A 22,288-nucleotide genomic window follows, 5' to 3' on the forward strand; every position below is an offset into this window, starting at 1 on the left:
GATGAAATTCACACACAAAGAGAACAACCATTTGGTTTTTTTTAAATACTGATTTTTTTTTAATATAAATGTTTTTATAAAAACACAATTTTTGTGAGGGAAATGCCTAGGTTTTTTTTTTTTAACTCACGTGCTTCATGCGACAAGAAAAGTGTGAAAATCAGCACAAGAGTTCACAAAGATAACATTTTACGCTTCCCCTTTCTGCACAAATGTGTGCGAATGAACGGTGCAAAGCAAAAACAGAATGTAACCAAACGCATTTATATAAATAAAACCAAAAAATAAAAACCACTAACTTGTCTCACAAAAAGAGGATTTTTTAAACCCAAATCCAGCTGAGAAGACGGTTGTACCAGAAAGCAATGTTTATTCATCTAATTTAGTTACATGGGTGCTGTGTGCATTTCATCCCTAAACTGTATTTTATTACAGGTTGCGTCTCCATTATCTGGAATTCAGAAATCCAAAATATACCCCAAAACCCAAAAGTGCTCAATGGCCAGCTGAGAGAGAGCGGCAATTTTGCTTTTGGATGGATCGGCGCATGTAAACGTTGGTCCAAAAACACACTGCAGAAATAATCCAGTTTGACGCCACTTTAAATCTTGGTCATTTTTAAATTTATATTTATACATTTTAATACTGCATTATTTTCAAATTATATTGTTTTTAAATCTGCTGTTCGCCGCCTTGACTCCCTATGTTGGGAGAAAGGCAGGCTATAAGACGATAATAATAATAGTAATAGTACAGTAATAGTTTATTGTGGCACCACAGTTCTCTGACTCTCACAAAACGACAGCCAAGGCAGTTAAAGCGGTCTCAAACTGGAGTGGGGTATACATTATTATTATTATTATTATTATTATTATTATTATTATCTCTGCAGTGTGTTTGGGACCTTGGTTTCCTGCACAACATTGTTGTATAAAATTACCATCTGGTTATGTGTATAAGGTATATAGCAACATTATGTACATTTCTATATATAGGAAACATATATGAATTTTGTGTTTAGACTTGAATCCTGTCTCTAAAAGTATCTCATTTTGCAAATACAGGTGTTCCAAAATTCAGAAAAACCCTGAAATCCAAAACACCTCGGGTCCCAAGCATTTCAATAAGGGAAACTCAACCCGTATCATCATCATCATCATCATCTATTATTATTATTATTAGCTTAAAATTCCTCATCTTCTCATTAAGGCGTCTGAACAAAAGTTTATACAATAACATCCAAAACAAAACCCCGGCAAATATCTAACAGCAGCATCAAACTTTGTCTTGGTAAAACTATGGAGCACAAAAGGAAGTAAAAAGATATATATACAGTAGGCACTCAAAACATAGAAAGGGGAAAAAATAACTGTGCAAATATGATATACAGAGACGGAAGGGAGACATATTAAATTCCTAGGTACCAGCATTCATTTTTTAAAGGTCTGCATGTGCATATTTCTGCATATTTTCATGCGTATTTCTATGCCTGAGGATGCAACCTAAGGCAAAGGGAAGCGAAAAGGACCCATTACTTCTTAATAGCTCCTGGCAGCAGGAATGGGCAACTCTTGAAACCAAGCGAAACGTATTGATGCCCTCAGGAGATCTTGGAGGCCTCATAAAACATAATTCCAGATTAAGTGCTTATGAAGAATGGAGATTGAGAGGATTTTTGCCAAAGCATGTATATACATAATAGTATTACAGTGGGCATCTGTTAGGTTTTGGTTCCAGGGCCTCCGGTGGGTACCAAAATCCATGGATGCTCAAGTTGTCATCTTCCATCCTCCTATCATTTAATATATTATATATGTTGCATTTCTCTTTCTTTCAGAACAGGCTGCAAAAGTGACTAAAGAACAAGTTCGTGTAAAGTGCTGAAGGATCATTATCAAGGGCTCTGAAACCGGCCACGCAAATCTGGTTTAGCAAGAACAGGTAAGACACATTCCAGTTTTTGATCAGTGACAGATATTTGCCATTCAAGGCCTTTGAGGCTGGTTCTAGTTATTGCTTGTAGTTGGGCCAGGAAATCTAAGGGAAACGGTCAGAAAAATATCTGCAGTCGTCACCGTTATAAAATCCCTGTTTGTGCTCTTTAGACACAGGTTCATGGATTCATGATCCATAAAAACATACATTAATAATACCCATTCAGCCATGGCTATTCAAAGTTTCCCAAGTGTTTATGCAGCATAATACTCCAAGTAACCGAAATATTGCTACTGAGAGAGGACTGGAGGATAAGGAGAGATTCTAGCACTGAAGTTTCATTCTCAACTTGAGAGGGTGGATTACCCCAAATGTCACGATGCCGAAAAAAGGGGGGGAATACTACTGTGAAATGGGGCAGAATTGGTTTTTGGTCCATTGGTGGACCTGTGGTCAGTTTCTGGTGGAATGTCCTAACACAGAGATGGACAGTTGCAACAGGTTCGGTGGTCAATTCCCTGTATCTGGAACAACTCCAAATACTAAAACCTGTCAAAAAAGTCAGAAGTGGCCAGCCATCTCATTCTGGTTTTGGAAAACAGATATTGAGATGGAATCCTGTTGGTCAGTTCCATCTTGAATAGATCCCATCGATCAACTATTGAACAGTAAGTGAATACATAAGGCAAATCCCATTGACTCAGTGGGTCTTTTCTGTTCAGGAGCAACGGGAGGACATTGTTTTAATATCACGGTGGGTCCTTGGTATCTGCTGGGGTTTGGTTCCAGGATCCTCCATGGATAACAAAATCTGTGGATGCTCAAGTCCCATTAAATATAATAGCATAGTAAAATGGTCTCTCTTATATAAAATGGAAAATTAAGGTTTGCTATTTGGAATTTATACTTTTTTGGAACATTTTCAAGGTGTGGATGCTTGAATCCATGGATAAAAAAAATCCAGCGATAAGGAGAGCCAACTGTATAATACTGAGACCTATTTAAACTGCTCTCTCCTGAAGGGTCCCAGGGGAGCCAAGACACGCAAAAGCCTTTTCTGGGGACCACAAAAATAATTTGGGGGTCAAAGTTTTCCACTCCGACTGAACAATTCTGGCAATGATCACTGACAGATATCGCTAGGGATTTAATTCCTGACCCAGCAAGGCACTTCGTATAAACCTTTAGCACAAGTCACATACTCAAAGTTACTTAACACTGACAGTTATTGCTTTGAGTACCGAGGGATCCAGGTGTTGTTAGCTGCCGTCAAGTCGACTTTGATTTATTGCGATCCTAAGAATGAGAGATCTCCAAGCCACCTTGTTATCAATAGCCAGGTCTTGCATACTCAGGGCAGGCTTCCTTGATGGAATCGATGCACTTGCAATGCAGTCTTGCTCTCTTCCGACTGCTTTCTACTTTACCGAGGGATTCAAACCATGCGCTGTTTATATGGTTTATAGTCATTGATGGACCAGGGGGAAATACTAGGAAGAAACATCAATGAGAAGGCTAGAACAGCCATGGCTACTCTGCCAGGTTAGGCAACTCCAAGGAGGGGAAAGAGCTGATATTTCTGGATCATCCAAAGTGATCCTTCAAGGCGAATCTATGAATCGACACAAAGAGATAAGGAAAGAGTTGGTTTGATCCAAGGAAAGGACTCTTCCTAAATATCAGTCACGTCCAGAGTGTCCTTCCTGAATGCAGAAGAACATCAGTGCTCTTATCAACAAGATACTAACTTTGGAAATGGATTCCTGGGGGAAATGCATGAAGATTCCCAATTCAGCTGTTCCCAAAACCTAGCTTATTGCAAATGCTGCTTTTTGTGAGTGCAGAAAAATCGACAGTTGGTCTCTGTTCTGTATGGGATATTCTGAAGAACCATCCTTTAGGTTTTTCTCCCTCGTGGGATGGCAAAAGGAACTCCGTACCCTCTTTCTTTCTGGGGGAATTAATCCCTTCCCTCAACAGCTGTGCTGTAGCTTTTTCTTGCTTGCTAGAAGCTGCTCTTCAAGAAGATCCAGTTCTTCCATGAGGCCGGCAATGGTGGAAGCAAAGAGACCAACCTGAGGAGAAAGGCGACATTGCAGTTAAAACACAGTTAAGAAAGCAGCAGCATCTCTGTTGAAAGGTATGGAAAAAAGATATATTCAGCCCCCTTTAAATTAATTCAAACAGATCCTCGAAGAGTTTTATACAGAAAGGGATACAGATATAATAATATTCAAGCTTGTGTTCTGCTGCTCCAGAGACTATAACATAAACCAATGGATTCAAATTAAAAAGAAAAGAGATTCTACCTAAGCACTGGAACAGCCATTTCTTTTACTATAAGAGTTATTGACCGTGGAATGATCTGACTCAGGGGGCAGTGGACTCTCCATCTTCGGAGGTCTTTAAACAGAGGTTGGATGGACATCTTTTGGAGAAACATCATAATGAAACATCAGGGATAAACTCTTCTAGAACATGGCCACATAGCCCGAAAAACCCACAAAACACTAAAGATCAGATGAGTCTGTGATACTATTCCATTCTTTGCCAATGGGATGAAGGAATCTTCTCTGAACCCCCAAATTTTTCATCCAAGCTACTTCAGATTCTACATTTAAAGTAATTCTGATGGCCTGGAAGGGAGCAAAAATGTAGTTAGAGGGTAAAAAAATAAGACTATATTTTTTTTAAATGGACAATTTCAGGGTATGGACAGACATCTAGATAGCTACTTCAGATGGTCTGCTGCATGTTCTTCTCCTGCGCCATGCAAAGGGGGGAAGCATGATACAAATAAGCAATAATTAAAAGAGCTTGGCGTGATCCATCGGCCCCTTGGCAACATTCCCAGGGTCTTTAGGCTGCACCGCGGCCTCTGAAGTCATTAGCCAGGTTTTTTAAAAATCCCCCTAGGGCTTCTTGTTCTTATTCCCGCTCATAAAACTTTGCTTTTTCAGCTCCTGTTGTCCAATAACTGTGCTTTATATCCTAATTTAATGAACTGGGACACGCCGGAAGAGACACAAATACAGTAGCTCCCTCGTCGGCTGAGAGAGGCCCAAGCTGTGAAAAGGGTCTGTTTCCAATCACACACTATTAATAAACAACAGAATATCGTCCATTTCCTCCCCTCGTTATTTCCAACAACCCACGATAGTAATAGCGCAGATTCCACTTTAGAAACCGAAGAACTCGTGGCAGCACAAGCCTTTTGCTTTGCAAAAATCCAAACAGATCCACCCTTGCATTATAGAATCACTGCAAAACATTCAACCCGGACAGGAAAAGAAATAGAAGGAGACACTGGGACCAGTTTTATAAATGGAGACTTGTTCTTTAACTACACCATATTTACCATATCATGGATAGTGGGAGCGCCCCAAAATTAAAAAGTTGAAGTCTGGAGTTATAAAAGAGTGAAAGAAATATTTTAAAAATCTTTCAGAGAGAGAGAGAGAGAGAGAGAGCACATTTCCTCCTCCTACCTGAATGTCTGGGTTCCCACGAAGGTAGCACCTTTTCCACAAGCGGACCGAAGGCCCAGCATGGGATGGAAGAAGCAGCAGTCCATCGTCGCAACCAAGGAGGCGGCCGCTTAAGGAATTCCCCCTCAGTGACCTCTCTTGTTCTCCAGGTCCCTCGGGCAGCAGAGTCCGTCGGGATCCCTTCTTGGAGAGGGAACCGTTTTTCCAAGGAAAAAAGTGCGATTGCAAAGTCAGGGAGCCCTTGGAGAAGAGATACAGGGCCCATTTCCCTGAAGGAGTATTATCCATCTGGAAGGAAGGAGAGAAACATAGAATCATAGAGTTGGAAGGGACCCCAAGAAGGGCCATCCAGTCCAACCCTATTCTGCCATGCAGGAACTCTCAATCAAAGCATCCCCATTGACAGATGGCCATCCAGCCTCTGTTTAAAAACCTCCAAACAAGACATCACCACTTTCCAAGGGAGCATCTTCCACTGTCAGACAGCTCTTACTCTAAGGAAATTCTTCCTAGTTTTTAGGTGGAATCTATTTTCCTGAAGCTTGCATTCATTACTCCATGTTTTAGTCTCTGGAGATGTAGAAAATAAGCTTGCTCCATCCTCAACATGACATCCCTTCAAATGCTTAAACAGGGCAATCATATCACCTCTTAACCTTCTCTTCTCCAGGCTAAACATCCCCAGCTCCCTAAGTCTCTCCTCACAGAGGGCATGGTTTCTAGACCCTTCACCATTTTAGTTGCCATCCTTTAAACACGCTCCAGCTTCTCAACATCCTTTGTGAATTGTAGTGCTCAGAATTGTATTCAAATACAAGCAGAGAGAGAGAATAGACAAAATTATTTTTCAGTTTGTAAATTAAAAGAGAAACTGTAGCTTTTCCAATCCGGGTCGGTGGGAGGGTTTTGCACTGTAAGTCACTTTTGAGTCCCAATTTTGGGGGGGGGGGGGGGGTAGTTGGGATATAAATCAATCAGTAACAGATACCCTGAAACCTGGATGCCAAAGTTAGTCAACAATCCTCTCCAAATGCATACCTTGCTGCCATTTGGGGGAAGGAAGTTTCCATTCAAAGCCTCTCCGCTGCTGGTGATCTTGTTGCAAAACCAGGGGTTCCTGAACTGGGCTCTCTGCCGTGGGCTGTACCTCAAAGCCCAATCCCAAATGGTGGGCAAATACGCCGTGGGTTCCGCTTCCTTGACCAGGTAGCCTCCTTTCTGCAAGATCTCCATGCAGACCGTCTCCCGCCAGCCGTTGATGGGAGTGTAGAGTTGGTTGCGGAAACGGTTCTGGAAACAGAATGGGAAACAAAGAGAGAGATGAATGAAGCATCACTAAACTGCAAACCTTTCCATTGGAAAATCCCTTTCCCAGGAGGCAAAGTTGGGTTTCCAATAAAAGGCAGTGGTTTGAGTGTTGAACTATGACTCTTGAGACCAGGGTTCGATTGCCAGCTCGGTCATGGAAACCCATTGGGTGACATTGGGCAAGTCACACTCTCCCAACATCAGAGGATGGCAATGGTCCAAACACTGGATGAAGTTGGCTGCAGTGCACAACTGTTTGTGTCAAGTTAAACAAATAAAAATGCCACAAGATTCCTTACTCTCCAACATTTCACAGATGAAAGCCAGGACATATGTTTCCTTGCAACACTGGAGTGGATTCAAGATGGCAGACATTATTAATGGGGAAGACCAGATGAACTAGTAATGGCTGCAGCAATGGCAATGTAGTAACAACAATGCCAAACGCATTCTCTGAAGATGCCAGCCACAGATGCTGGCAAAACATCAGGAATAAACTCATCTAGAACATGGCCACAGAGCCTGAAAAACCCACAAGAATCAATACCAAAACCCTTCTGAAGAAACCTGCCAAGAAAAGCCTTAGGGTTGCCGTATGTTGGAAAAGACTTGAAGGCACACAACAAAAGGAGAACTTGGAGGGTTGCATCTCCCCTACTAATCCCCTCTTTTTTGAGTTTTGGTTTTTGGCTCACCTGATTTTTCCGACCTCTTTCCCACTGGCAGTTGAACAGGAAAGTGCTGGAAAATGGGACGTAGCTGCTGTCATGCAAAGCCACCAGATAGGCGTCGGTGAACTCAAAGGATTTGGGGAACTGCTGGAGCAGCTGCCATATGCAATCCAGAAAGAGCAGAAACACTGGTGACTAAGGGAGTGAAAAGAGAAAACGGCAAACCTATGAAAATTCCCCGATTTTGCCAGAGTTAATGCCAAATCCGTGTTTCATGCTTTTCACCTCTTCCTGGACTCCAATTTTGTGGCATCTGGAAACAACCTTTTAAAGATATGGCATGATTTGGGGTGTAATTTTTGCTCCCAAACTATACAGCATCCAAGGGTAGGAAAGCATGAGAAAGCCACCCCACCCCAAATACCTTGTTTGTATCTTCAGTCCCTCTCAAAAGAGGAGTAGGAGCCAACTTGGTAAGGCACACATATAACAAATATTATTTTAAAACCAGAGCTTGAGTGTTGGAATAGGAGTCCAAGAGACCAGGGTTTGAATCCCTACTAAACCATGGTACTCCACTGGGCAAGTCCCATTCAGAGGAAAGCAATGGCAAACATCTGAACCGACCTTGCCAAGAAAACCATGGTTTGTGTGTTGGACTAGGACCCTAAAAAAATCTTGAAATCAAAATGTTGCTCAGCCATGCAAACACCTTCAATGATCACGGGCAAGTCGCAGTCTCTAGGTATGTGGAATAGGTTTGCCATTTCCACTGCTTTGAAATGGGTCTAAGTGGGGGTTTTGCTTCCTTCTGCCTAGTTTGCCCATCCCAAGGAAACCCACCTCGTCTCGGTCGTTCCTCTGAAGCAGGTTGAGGCGCTGTAGGAAAGGATGTCCGGCTGCCACCCACTCCTTCTGGATCAGGCTCTGAAACCCATATATGGTTCTGGTGTGAGGATCGGAAAGGACCTGGACCAGGGAGGCCAGCAAACAATTCAGATCTCTGTCATCCGATTCTGTGCAGAAAAGAGGGAAAGAATCTGTTCCAAAACCTTGGGGTATTTGCAGACATGGATTTAGCTTTCTTTTTAAAAAAAATATTTTCATTGATCTTATATCTGTATAGACTGGAGCAAATCTCACTATATTTGCCTGGCAGAAGTTCAGGACAAAGAAATACTCTCTACCTTGCAGGACAACTGATCGACTCCTCTCGGCTAGCAGGAGAGATACCTCGCTGGCCTTCTTCAAGCATGCCCTGCAAGAGAAATGTGGACTGTTAATAGGTGCCTCCTTCTGTTGGGGTTGGGAAACTCAAAACATACACTATGAATATACATATTTATAATTTGCACAGATATAGGATGGAGACCTCTTGTTTGAAAGCACTACGTGTGAAAAGATCGAAGGGTCTTGTCAAACCATAAGCCAAACGTGAGTCAACATGTGATGCAGTGGCCAAAAATGTCAGTGCAATTCTGGGATGCATCGACATGAGGACAGCACCCAGATGCAGAGAAGTCATAGTGAAGACCAGGGTTTGAATCCCCACTCAGCCATGGAAACTCAGTGCAACTGCAACTGCAACTTCCATCTAACATCTCTCAGCAAAGAGTGGCTTGTTGCTCTGATACCAGAGGTGACAAATAACCCATCCTGACTCCAGAGCACAAATCTTTATTTATGCTCCAGACAAGACTGGATTGGATCAGGGCAACGGAGAGATGGGTAGGCCTGGATTCTCCAGAGGATGAGAACTATTTGTTAATTATTTTTGAATGGCACCATTGAATGCAGCACCCAGACCTTCCTAGGAAGGGATTTGCAGAGCCTAGGGAGGAGAAGCCACCAACAAGGACCTGTGCCATCTCTCCATCTGCCGTACCTGTGACGATACCTAAAACTCAAGAGCATGCCTTTCTCACCTGACGTGATCCAACCATCGCGTTCCTTCCAAGCTTGAGAGCCACTTCTCATCAGAAGGAGCAACAGAGGAATCTAGAAAAGGAGCAAGAAAAAAACCCAGCAAGGTTAACCCGCACTATTCAGAAACAGCATCTAGGAATTGCGTCGGAAAAGAAGAGGCAACGAATGACATTAAAGTCAGTAGAAGAAAAATGGATAAAACAGGAGGCTCCAAAATTTAGTACATGCTGTGCGCTTAACTCCAAAAATAGGATTTTCCCCAGCAAGTTCTTGAAGAATGACCACTTTCAAGACAGCTGATTAAAACTGGTCTTGGGTCATTTTTATTCCAGAGCCTCAACGATTGAGGTTTACTTTATCGATGCAAGGGATACTGCTTTCTAGTTGCTCTTAAAGTTATCCTTGAGGGAACTTTTCCAATTTTATACCAACCCTAAGACTTCAACCAGTAAAAAGAAAAAATGTTAACAGCGGGAAATAATTCAAAGATATAGCTGTGTTAGTCTTCAGAGTCAGTATGTTGAGAGACCCAGTATGTTGAATTTGAGACTCACAGAAAGAAAGAAGTTGACAGCATGAGCTTTCCGAGACTAAAGTCTAATTTCTCAGATGCTTTTGGAAAATAATGAGAATGAGCTTCTTCCAACGACTTTTTAAAAGTGACTCCCCCAACTCTCATCTCTTTCTCCTTCAATCACTGCAGAGATCTAGCCCCCAGGGCTGATGGAAGGTCTTGCTAAGGTGCGCAGGTAATTCTCTTGTTCCCCATCAAGCCATCGCTCACTTTGTCTCCTCACCTGCAAGGCAGAGGCTCAGAATCCAGAGCCTGGAGTAGGACTGTTGGATCTCAGGGGGACTGGGAAGGTCAGAGGTCACATCCACCATCACACACTGGGAATGTCCAGCCAGCATCAGCCTCTCCACAGATCTGCAGAGAGAAAGCAGAAATGACCAGGCCATGCTTTAACTCACCCCTGCTCTCTGCAAAGGGTCCTCCACTGACTCTCCTCTGTGCATGCAGTACCTCATGTCTTCCTTCTCTGGGTCTGAATCAGGGTGGAAACTGGCTGATCGGAGGAGACTGCTGCCTGCTGGGTGATGCCAACACAGCCTCTGGGCAGGATGAGAAGGAGAAAGAAGACTTAGGATACTTTCAAGGTTTTCACTCACCTCAAATGCAATTTTTCCTCTTTTCCATCATAGCAAGCTTGGCCTCTCTCTTTCTCGGGGACTCCAACATACAACCATTTTTCTCAGGCTCATGCTTGGTTTTTACCTTCTGGCCATTAAAAGGCCCTTCCAAACAAGTGTTTTTACTATCACAGATCTGGTTTGGATCTTTAATTTGGGCTTAAGAGTTGCACTAATTTGGGGATTACTCTTGCATCCCTCCAAGACATTGTTGGATTGCAACTGCTAGCTTTCTTCAACTTTGTGCTGGCTAGAGGATAGGAGCTCCAGTCCAGTGTGGAGTAGTGGTTTAAGTGACAGTCTACAACTCAGGAGACCAGGGTTCGAATCTTAGCTCGGCCATGGAAACCCACTGGGTGGCCTTGGGCAAGTCATACTCTCTCAGCATCAGGGGAAGGCAATGGCAAACCTCCTCTGAAATCTTGCCCAAAAGACCCCATGATAGGATTGTAGAAATGGCTTGAAGGCACACAACAACAACAACAACAACAACAACAACATGCGGTCCAGCAACATTGGGAGGGCCTCAGCATTAGCCAGACCTGCTTTAACAACTTTTCAGGAAGAGCCGATGATCCCAGGACATTGTTTTAAAAGGCTCAGGCATTTTGCTTTTTCTCTTTGGACTTCAACACCAAACATGCATCTCACACTGCAGCCCTGGGCTCTCACCGGAATACGCCGTTCATTGAAATGCACAAAGGTCCTCTTCAGCTCGTTGTCCAGAAACCGACTGGGGACCCACAGATATTTGGGGAGGCTGCAGAGAGGGAAGAAGTTGGGTTCTAAATTGTCGTGGCACACAAATAAGAAAGGGAGATATGGAAGAATGGAAATCATCTCTCACCTGGTGGACATGTCAAAGCGTTCGTTCACGGGGCTGACCCTCCACCCTGCCACCCCCAAACGCTTCAGCTCCTTCTCCCAGTCCGAGAGGGTCTCAAAAAGCAGCGTTTCAGCCTTTTCTTCCTCTTCCCTCCTCAGCCGGCTATTCTCTAGACACAGACGCAGGAGGAGATTTGAATTTGACCGATGGAGCAAGGAAAAATCAATGTGTCAAGGTAGAAAACTATCCTCCCCATCCAGCCTGCTTCTCAGACATATTTTTGCTCACCCAAGTTCTTCAAAGCAACATTTTCACAGCCGCTAGCACCAGCGTCCCTGCTGCTGCTCTCCTGTGCTTGGGCAATGGCCATGGTCACCTGAAATGCAAGGACAAGGTGTGGAGGAAAGAAAGAGAGAGGGGGAGAGAGAGAGAGAGAAGTTTAAGGATCCATGAATCTTGTCTTTTCCAAAGATGGCAAGATGATTTTATATCTGCAATCAGCAGGGAGGCTGCTGGCCCCCATATCCATGGGGGGAGTAAGAAATTTGTTCTTCCTTTTACTCGGGACATTGAAAGACCTTCCTAAAGTGCACCAAACCTCTTTTGAGGGACAAGATTCAAGACCTTGGACAGCTCCCATCAGCAGCAACCTCTTTATTTGTATCCTGCCTTTCCCCCCAAGACTCAAGGTGGCTTACACACTGAAAAAATTATAGTCCGCCCTCGGCATATGAATCCTCACCATAGGCGGATTTAATCTTCCGCAGACGGCAAGCAGTGAGGAACACAATGGCGCATGCACCAGAGGAGCGCGCCAACATTTAAATAAATGGGACTCCAGCATACATGAAATTTGCCTTACACAGGGGGGTCCAAAATAGATCCCCTGCATATGGCGAGGGCAGACTGTACAATTGAAAGCTACAAAAGGTCAATATTAAAGCCAAATTAAACTATAAAGCTTATTTAAAAATGCACCCTACAGAAACATTTACACTACTGATTTATAGTACAATAATTCCCATTTCACTGCCATGGCTCCATCCTATGGAATCCTGGGATTTGCTGTTTAAGTGAGGAGCACTTAGGTTTCTCGGCCAGCAAGCTCTTCTAGTGCCTTCCCAAACTATACATCCCAGGATTCTAGACAGTACCAAGCATGGCAATTAAAGTGGAATCACAGTGCTATAATTGTGTAGTATGAACACAATGACTAACCCGGAAGGCTTGTGGTTCTAAGCCACTCTCGTGGAAGTGGAAATGCAGCACCCGAAAATCCCGGCAGTAGACCACCAGCTCTTCTGGGATGAACTTCAAGGTGGAGGTACTTGTCAACACCTTGGCTTTTGTGAAGCTGTTCACTGGAGTAAGGAGATGAGAGAGACTGAGTAATTATGGGTGAATAGGAAATTACAAGCAGGAGTAGCATCCCAATACCCTCCAACTGTCCTGGCATGGCAGGAACAACCTGTGGTGTTCCACTTTTTCAACCGTTTTTCACCTCCTCCTTTGGCCTCAGCTTACTTCAATTGCTGCAAACAGAGTTCAATGTGGAAAAGCAGCCAAATGAACTAAACTGGCCTCTGCTTTCCTAAACTTACCTGCTACCAGCCGCCCAATACAGGAGAGGGCTACATCATAGTCGCTGTGCATGAAGGAATGGCAGGAGTAATCCTAGAGGCAAAGAGAAAAGAGCAGCACACTTAGCTCATTTTAAAAATTATTTAAAATGGGCTTTTCTACCCCCAACACTGCTGTCATGTTCCTTTAGGAGCATTTGAGCACTTATTGTTTAGGTGAGATGAGCTATTTTGAGCCCTCAACTGGGGAGCAGGCAGGACATGAGTAAGTATCACCATTCATTCTGGCCCTTGGTCCAAAGTCTTTGCCCTTCACTCTTGTGCCCATCTCTCCTGCCAGGGCAACATATACCTAAGAGCTACTGGTCCAGCATATTGGTGATCCCTTAGCAAAACCCACCTCACTGTCTGGAGAGAGATCTGGAAGGAAAGCCACCCTGATGTTGGTACAGTAGAGGGTCCCAGGGATGTACCCATCACCATCTCGGGAAGAGACGCTTTTGCGGACGTGGGCGGCCTCTTCTTGGATGTATTCACCTGCCATTCACAAGGCATTCACAATCAGTTCACAACTAACAGTCGCTCTGAGTCCCAGGTCTGGGAAAAGAGCGGAATACCAATAAAATACGATATGATATATAGGATATAACTAGCAGGCAAGGAGGGACACATGCAAAAGTGTTGTTTTTCAATGGTGGGTGACAAAGTGTCCACATCAGTTAATCTGCTACAGGTTTAAGATTGAGGTTTCAAGTTGCTGAGTCCTGTTTTGAGTGCTTGTGTTAACTTTGCGGTTGCAACCCAAAGTTCAGCCTAAAACTCTTACACTGCCAACAACTCCATCCCTCGAAACCAGGGATGGGCAAAGTGTGCAACCCCACAAAAGTTCAAAACTTTCAAATTACAGTGTGGGTTAAAAATAAGACAAGAGTCCTGAAGTCCATTTCAATGGCCACGTAATTCCCACCCCTGAAATAAAGGATGGCTGGATAAGATGTGGACGCTTGGCTTTTAAAGGGGAAAAATCTACTAAGAATTCATCCTCTCCATGGCCTCCTAACATCCTTTCTGCAACCTCCACAATCGCCAGAAGTAAAGAAAAGAAACCAGCAAACATTTAGAGGAAACCATTAAGCAAAAGAGAACCTGGATTGAAGGGAAGGCAACTGATATCAAAAATATTTGGGCTTTGGAGCAGCAGAGAGAGAAATGCAAAGGGAATCCAAGAATGCACACATCCCAGTATCAATCCATTTCCCAGTACCTGGAATGCACTGGAGCGCGTAGTCATTTTGGTTCCTCTTGCTAGTCATGTCGGAGGACTTTGGACTTTGGGGCTGCAAAAGAGAAGAGGAAGGGATGGCGGTGCGTTAAAGCAAAGTCCTGAGAGAGGCAGACCTTTGGTCCCATCATAAGAAGACAGCCTTACAAGGCTCTGAAGAAACACCCAAAAGAAAGCCAACGCAGCGTCTGAAAACATGCACAGCTGCCCAATCTCTGAGTCTCCAGTTTCCATGGATCATCTCCAGGAAGGACAAAAGGATCCTTGGGACCTGGCATGGGAGGAAGGCAGTATATATAAATAAAGTAAATAAATAAATAAAAGGGGACAAGTTCTCCACTTTTGGAGCCAGGAGTAAGGAGCTAGGTGCCAATTTCCAGCTCAGCTTGGAGAGCAGCTGCTTGGTACAATTTTGCATGAATTAAATTCTTGCTAAAACTTGCAAAGACCAAGGAATCTGTAGATATTAGTAGTAGTAGTACTAATTATTATTATTTGTACTTAGTTAGCCTTTTCCTTCTCTTCCATTCACCATGGCGCCAAGGCTCACCATCTGCTTTGCTCTGCACCTACCTTCTGGTTAGTAGCAAGTAGCCTACATTAAATGATCCTTATCATGTCCCACTAAGTAGCTAAATAGAAATAACCCCCTCATTTCACCTTGAAACATCCCCTTTAGCTAGGATTTCGCTCTTAATTTCTGGACAGGAAAATATGGATTGCATGTTTATATGTGTGTATGAGGTTTTGAATGCCAAGCTCTAGGCAACTATGGTTGGTTTGCAGTGCTTAGGTCCAAGGGAGACCTTTTTTTCTGAAAGAGGGAGTAACTTCCATCCATTTCCTCTCCTAGGCCTAAAAATGGTGCAGGAGACCATAGAAATAAAGCAGAAATGCTCCCCACAACTCCTAAATGGCATTTGGGGGCAATTGTATTTAAAACTTTGCAAAGGATCCTGTAAGGTGTGTGGCTTTCCAAGGCACCGAATGTGGATCACCTCCAGTTTCTCATCATTGCCCAAGTCTCCAAGACTTTTGAAAGGCAACCTTCACCCTGCAAACCAAAAAACCCAAAGGATTGTAGGGGATCTCCCCTAGTTGCATCCTGTACAATTTGATTTTTGTTTTGTTTTAACAACCTCCCTCCGCCGCCAGATGATCCCAATGATTTGGCTCCTCCAGCGCATACTTCTGCTGCATATTTCTGCTTTCATGCTGGAAAACATGGCTTTAAAATATGCCAGGAATGCTCCAGCATAGAGAGGGGCCAGGAAATGTGAGAAGAAGAAGAAATAATTCAGAGAACCTTTCTGGAAGAGCAAGAAAGCAGAGCTTGCTAAAGTTACTTCTTTAAAAGTAATTCTTTCCCGGTGACCCCTTCGAGCATCTGGAAAGCACACCATTGCCATTACTTGCTACAAAGTTAGAAAAAAATAATTTGTCATGTTATTCTACACACACATACACACACACACCAATTGCTCTCTGTTACATGTTTAGAGGGATGGGAAATTTAAGAGGGGGGACAAAAATTTAAGAAATTGTCACCAAAATGCCTCCTAGTTGCTTTCAAAAATGAGCTTCCGAGGCAGTTTGATGACAATTTCTTAATATTTATACCCTAATTGGTCCTAAATGTTTCCTCCGACTGTCCCAACTTGGCAAGAACAGTTCCAATTTATCCTGTCTTAGGCAAGTCATACACTCTCAGCCTCAGAGGAAGGCAGAAAACCCTGGGATGTTTGCCCTAGAGTTGACATGAGTTGGAAACAACTGCAGGCACATAACAACAACATCCTCTTTTCATCTGCTTTTATAATGTCCTGCTTTCTCCCTTTGTCCTCAGCTTATTTCAGTTGCAGCAAACTGAGTTGAAAAAGCAAATGCTATTTGCATTTTCCATTATTAAGGAAGGAGAGGAAAAAAGGGTCCAAATCTTGCCCTTCCCAGCAGGCTCAAGCAAAAGCAAACTGCTGCAGCCTCTCCTAGCTTTTCTGCCCTTCTTCATCATGAATAACTTTTCCTGTTTTGGCCACACTCTGATGTTGCTTGGCCACACATGTCCCAGTTTTTATTAGTGAAACATTGGAGGGCATGCAACCACAATTATGTCTGGTATGTCACCACCAGAAGCAGCTCAAAATCACAGTCTCGCAGGTGTTACTGACAATAATTCATCCAACAAGTCAGTGATTTAGATTCTATCCAAGAATCTAGGAATCGATGAGGTCTTCACTATTCATATGGCTTGTTCCAAGCAGTCTTATGCTGCTATGATCCTATCCATGGCATTTTAATTCAAATATTTTGTCTATTTGGGATCACTCCTGGAGCACCTCTTGCCCAATGGAACCACAGTCCGAGTTTCTTTCCCCATATTAATGCTGGAATTCATAAAGCAAATCCATCCGCCCGAGGTCACAAAAAGAGAATGCGTACCATCTGGAAAGCAATGTTCCCGGAGTGGCAATCGTGCGAACAGAGTTGACCTATTTATCCGAAACAAACTACCTTCAAATGCACGACTTGGAAGAACCCCGAAGAAAGATCAACAAGGGAGGAAGAACAAAAGGGTTACGAGTGAAAGGAAAGCAACGGAAATGGCAAACATATCTGGACCATTAAGTGAAAACCAAACTAGTTGCAGAAATTGAGACAGTAAAGGGAGATTGAAGGAGAAGGAATACTGTTTGTTACTGACCAACAGATTGATAGCTATTTGGGGGGGGGGGGGGGGCAATGAAAAATTCTGAGTCTGAATAAACTGAAATTTCATTTAACCCCAAAAAATGGGAACTCAGCAAATCCATCATTTTCACCGTCTCCCTCTCTGCAAATGCTTAAAAAAACTGTGAAAGAAGAAAATTTAATCTGAAAAACAGAATTGTTATTTGGGCCGACCGCCATGTCTGCACCCCGGCTGACACATAAACTGAAAAAGGTATTGAGAAAAATTAATAATACCAAAACCCACTAAAAAGGCCACGATACCCAAAAATTTACACCAAAGAAAGAACAGAAACAAATGATTACAAGAAAAACCATAGGTTTTTGCATGCTAAATCATAGGTTTCTTCATGCTAAACCATAGGTTTTGCATGCTTGCATGCTCAAGTCTCTTCTCGCTCCAATGCTCCAATGAGTCAGATTTCCTCTGAAATCTGTGGCAAGAATTACAAACTAAACGCTCCAGCCAAGCCAAGGGTTTCCTAGCTACCCGTTCAAAAGAAATAGAGTCTCTCCATTGTTGGACAGACTTTTTTTAAATATATAAAAAGAAAATTCTCTTTTAAAAGTTTGTGAATCATTAATAGGACGCTTGCCCAGACCGCAACCGAGGACATAACGTCCCGTGGAAAACACCCACCCACTTCTAAATTTATCACGGCTTCTTTCTTTTTTTCTTTTTTTCCCCTTAAGAAAAAGAAATTAAACAAGGAGGAAAGGCCAGTGCATTTAGAAACAGACGCTCGAGTTTGGAGCCTGGCTTGGGGGAAAGCCCTTCTTCTGCAAAAACAGGTCTGAAAGAACGCAAGGCAAACCCTGCAGCCGATGTGGGAGGATGTCTGGGCTGAAACTCAAGTTCAGGTATTAAACTTCAAAACAAGAGAGAAGAAAACAAACGTAAGAGCAATCGGATACTTGGGTTTCAAAGAAAGGGAAACTGAACATCTCCTATTTCCAAATGCTTTGGAAGCTCTGCACTGACTTGGTACACCCACTTGCATGAATTCCTCATCTACATCTGTACCAACTTCCAGTTTACGTGGGGGATGATCCATGGTGCTAGTTATGACCTACCAAGCCTGATACAGCTCAGATCCACATTATACAAAGGGTCGTATCCTCCCTTATGAACCTGCTTGTAGAATCATAGTATCATCAAGTAGGAAGAGACCCCAAGGGCCATCCAGTCCAACCACCTGCCATGCAGGAACTCTCAATCAAAGCATCCCTGACAGATGGCCATCCAGCCTCTGCTTAAAGACCTCCAAAGGGACTCCATCACTCTCCAAGGCAATGTCTTCCATCGTCGAACAGCTCTTACTGTTAGGAAGTTCCTCCTAATGTTTAGGTGAACTCTCTTTTCCTGTCGCTTGTATCCATTGCTCCATTGTGTCCTATTCTCTGGAGCAGCAGAAAACAAGTTTGTTCCATCCTCAGTATGACACCCCTCCAAGTACTTAAACAAGGCTATGATATCACCTCTAAACCAGCTCCCTCAGTCTTTCCTCATAAGGCATGGTTTCCAGACCCTTCACCATTTTGGTTGCCCTCCTTTGGCCACGCTCCAGCTTCTCAGCATTCTTTTTGAATAGTGGTACCTAAAACTAGAGACACTATTCCAGGTGAGGCCTGACCAAAGCAGAATACAGTGGTGCTGTGACTTCCCTCAATCTCTAGACACTATACTTCTATTGATGCAGCCTAGAATCGCATTGGCAATTTTGACCTTCGCGGGCACCTCAGGTGGAAATACAGGAGATAGGGCCTTTTTAGTGGCTGCTCCGACCCTCTGGACCTCACTCTTGGAAACCATGAAGCTGTATGAGGAAAGACCTAGGGAGCTGGGTATGTTTAGCCTGGAAAAGAGAACCCTGGTCTCCTGGGCCCTAGCCCACCTCTCAAACCACTATACAGTACCATGATGGCTTTCATGGGTAAGATTTATCCAGGGGGGATTTGCCATGGCTTTCCTCTAAGGCTGAGAGAGTATGGTTGCATCTGCACTGCAGAACTAATGCAGTTTACTACTGTGTTGACCACCATGGCTCTAATAAATCTTGGCAATAAAATCCCAGGATAGGCATGCTTAACTTGCTGTAAGTCAGAAACGACTCAAAGGCACACAACATCAATGTGGCACCAGACAGAGAAGACTAAATATCCCACCAAACATCCTGAACAAACATCCTAGAATGCCATAGCATGGAGCCAGGACAGTGTTGTCAAAGTGCATTCATTCTGCAGTGCAGATGCAGCCTATGACTTGTCCAAGGTCACTCAGTGGGTTTCATAGCCGAGCAAAGATTTGAACCTTGGTCTTGTGGAATCCCAGTCTGACCAGTACACCACACTGGTTGTCCAACATGATGCTAAAGGACCAGAGAAGGTTTTGGAGGGCCTGAGAAGGTGCATTTCAGGGTCTCCTTTGCTTCCTAGAAAGCAAAGAGTTAAGAGTGCGGCGTCTCCTGTTCACTGCAGGGAGCACCATGCGCTTTGCAATCCTGGATCCAGACAATCTGGCAGATCTTCTGGAGCAAAAGAGATCCTCCTGCAAAGCCTTCATTCAGGGAGCTGGCTTTTCCAGTTCCCCAGACAGACCTCAGGCACCCTTACCTTCTGTTGATACCTGTTTTTTCCAAGAACTGCCCAATGTGCCTCCTCTTCTTTCTAGCTCAAAACAAAAAGGGCGCAAAGCAAAAATACAAATAAAAAAGGGAGGGGAACCTACAAAGAAATACACAAGCCATGCACAACTTAAATCACCCCAAAGCCCCCCAAAACTTACCCCTGGATCCTGGGAGGGTTGCTTGATCTTGAAGGAGTTCTTGGACATGGAGAGCATGGTGCCTTTGGACGCCCCATAAAAGAAAGCAAAGAGGAGGAATGGGAGAGAGGCTTTGGAGAAGAGGGAAAAGGAGGAGGGAAAGGAGAAGGGAGGTGCAGACAGATCCCAAGTGCAGAAGCAAGGCTGATGAGGGATCTTGGGGAGAGAACAAGCGTAGTGAGTTATTTTGGTGCAAGGAGAAGAAAAAGGCTCTGGCTTTGAGAGAGGGAAGGAGAAAGCAGCAGAGGAGGAGGAGGAGGAAGGAGAGTGCAGGTGAAGGAGGGAAAGGGAAGGGGGTTTGGAAAGGCTGCTCTCCAAATAGGAAAGGAAAGGGTAGAAAAGGAAAAGGAGAGAGGATGGAGGAAGGAAGGAAAGGAAGGAAGGAAGGAAGGAAAACAAGAGGGAAGGAAGGAGAAGAGGGAATTAAAGAATCAGAAAAGAGAAAAGAGAATGAAGGAGGGAAGGAGGGAGAGGAGGGAATAAGGAAAGAAGGAAGGAAGCTAGGTGAGAGAGAATGGTGGAGGGAGGGAGGAGAAAAGGGAAGGAAGGAAGCTAGAAGAAGAGAGAATGAAGGAGGGAGAGAGAGAGACAGGAGAAGAGGGGAAGGAAGAAGGGAAGGAAGGAAGCAGCTTTGGAGAGCAAAGGCTTGGAAGCCTTGGATGCTGGGGATGATGGGTGAGGAGTCTGGAGCTGGAGTGGACTTTGGGGCTCCTCCAGGGTCGCCTGCGTGTCTTTCTTTCTCCTTCCCTCTCTCTCTCCTTCCCTCTCTCTCTCTCTCTCTCTCCCCCTGGGCCCCTTGCTGCTGAGCAATGGACACCCGAGGAGGTGGAGAAGGAGGAGGCATGCTGAGAGGACCCGCCTGCCTGCCTTGCCTTTAAAGGCGACGCCAGCCTCCCTTGCCTGCCCCTCTCTGCCCCATGGAAGGTGCAGTCCCCATTCCTCCTGGGGCTCCTCATTTATTTTTCAAAAGACAGGGCTTTCTTGTTCTGGAAGGTTAGGAACAGCAGCCTTGGTTGCCCAGAGCCTTCCTCCTCCAGCCACCATACACACACGCACAGACCAGTTTTTGGCACAGTTCCTCTTGCATGGGAGCACAACTCCCAGGTAGATGCTGGTGTAGGATAGCCTTCCTCCAAATGTGCTTGCACTGCAACTCCCTTCAACCCCTGGGGAACTCTGAGAGCTGCAGTCACATCTGGAAAGAGAGGTGCAAGGTCCTAGGAAGTGGGGACTTCAAGAGGGTTTCTGTTTTCCCTTTTCCTCCCTGTTTTTCTGTTCACTCATGCTCCAGAAGGGGTTCTGGAGGCAGCTGCTGTTCAAATAATAATAATAATAACAACATCATCATCATTCCTCACCACCATCAGAAGACAACGACTAGGACTTGGAAAGGCAGTTATGAAGGATCCAAACAAGATCCTCGTGTAAAGATATATAATTTAATTGAATATGTAGCAATTTCCAATTTCTTGGTATGCTTTTGTGACATCTGGGCATTGAAGAAAGCTGATAACAAGAGAATTTTTGGAGATGGCCAAAAAGACCAATCAATGTGACCTGGAACAAATCCAGCCTGCAATTCTCTCCCTCGAAGCCCAGAGGACTAAACCGAGGCTGTCATACTTTGGTTGTACTGTGAGAAGACAGGGCTTATTGGAAAAGATGCTCAGTGGAAGGCAGGAGGAAAAGAAGACATTACCTTTGGCTTGACTCCATCAAGGAAGCCACGGCTTTGCCAGACCTGAGTGGAGGCCTCCGATTCAATGGGTCACTATGGGCTGAAGGCCACTTCATGGCAACTGACCACAAACAAAGCCATCTCACTGCTGACAATGAGGACTTGTGTCTCATTCTGGTTTGAGAAAAACAGGTGCCTGGTGTGTCTGATGTTGTGGCCTGGCAATATTTTTCTGTCATCTGTCCAGAATTACCGCCAAGATGTTTCATCCTCTGCCTTTTTCAACCACTCTCAGCTGCTTCCTTTCTCCTTTCAGAGCAGCTGAAGAAGTGCGGAAGTCAAAACGTCTTGCCATAATCTTCAAATATTTCCGTTTTGTTAGTCACCCTAATACTCTTAAGGGATTAAGATCTACCTCCTTCTGGGATCCAGGGCAGAGACCTCTGAGGTGCTCTTGGACGCTTCAGAAATTATCTGTCTCCTCATCTAAGCCAAAAGTTTCCTTTAAACTGGACAATGTTGTGTAGTGGTTTTTATGTTTGCCTGGCCCTTCCTTTCCACCTTGTCCTCTGTCTACCTGGAAGGGGATGGTGAAGACCTCCCACCCAAGATCTTAAAACTAGGCCTAAGCTGACTACAGAGGAGAATCCGGTCTTTCAGAGTTTGAGTTTGTTGCATGGAGTTTCCAAGCGACAAGATATTTTCCCCAAGTGAATAAAATACAACAGCAATTCCAGTTGATGAAGAAGTTGCAAACGCTGCCCAGGGCCTCCAAGGCTCTGGTTTCTTCCACTTAACCATTGTAAAACATCCCAGTTTCTCCCTCCTCCTTCCCTTTACCTCAATTACTGC

At 44.2% G+C, this 22,288-nt stretch overlaps 2 protein-coding genes across 3 annotated transcripts in view; one reads left to right on the plus strand and one right to left on the minus strand.

Annotated features, from left to right (window-relative positions):
* MTMR11 (myotubularin related protein 11) lies at positions 1-20,496 on the minus strand. Its single transcript, XM_089482754.1, has 17 exons — positions 19,720-20,496; positions 14,190-14,262; positions 13,326-13,462; positions 12,947-13,019; positions 12,564-12,706; positions 11,634-11,721; positions 11,367-11,514; positions 11,192-11,279; positions 10,353-10,441; positions 10,126-10,256; positions 9,328-9,400; positions 8,590-8,660; positions 8,246-8,418; positions 7,427-7,597; positions 6,462-6,713; positions 5,424-5,711; positions 1-4,010 (listed from the first exon to the last, which is right to left on the minus strand). Exons 1-17 carry the CDS (start codon positions 19,774-19,776, stop codon positions 3,909-3,911), a joined length of 2,157 nt encoding a protein of 718 aa, XP_089338880.1. The 5' UTR covers positions 19,777-20,496; the 3' UTR covers positions 1-3,908.
* VPS45 (vacuolar protein sorting 45 homolog) overlaps positions 1-22,288 on the plus strand; it is a 79,633-nt gene that overhangs the window by 844 nt on the left and 56,501 nt on the right. For both annotated transcript variants that reach the window (XM_089482757.1, XM_089482756.1), the window contains exon 2: positions 1,838-1,941. The gene's annotated coding sequence lies outside the window, so the exon portion shown is untranslated. The remainder of the gene's footprint in view (positions 1-1,837; positions 1,942-22,288) is intronic.

Source organism: Sceloporus occidentalis, unplaced genomic scaffold (genome assembly GCF_023333645.1).
Source record: "Sceloporus occidentalis isolate IW3139 unplaced genomic scaffold, rSceOcc1.0.p SCAF_20, whole genome shotgun sequence".
In the NCBI taxonomy this organism is placed as follows: Eukaryota; Metazoa; Chordata; class Lepidosauria; order Squamata; family Phrynosomatidae; genus Sceloporus; species Sceloporus occidentalis.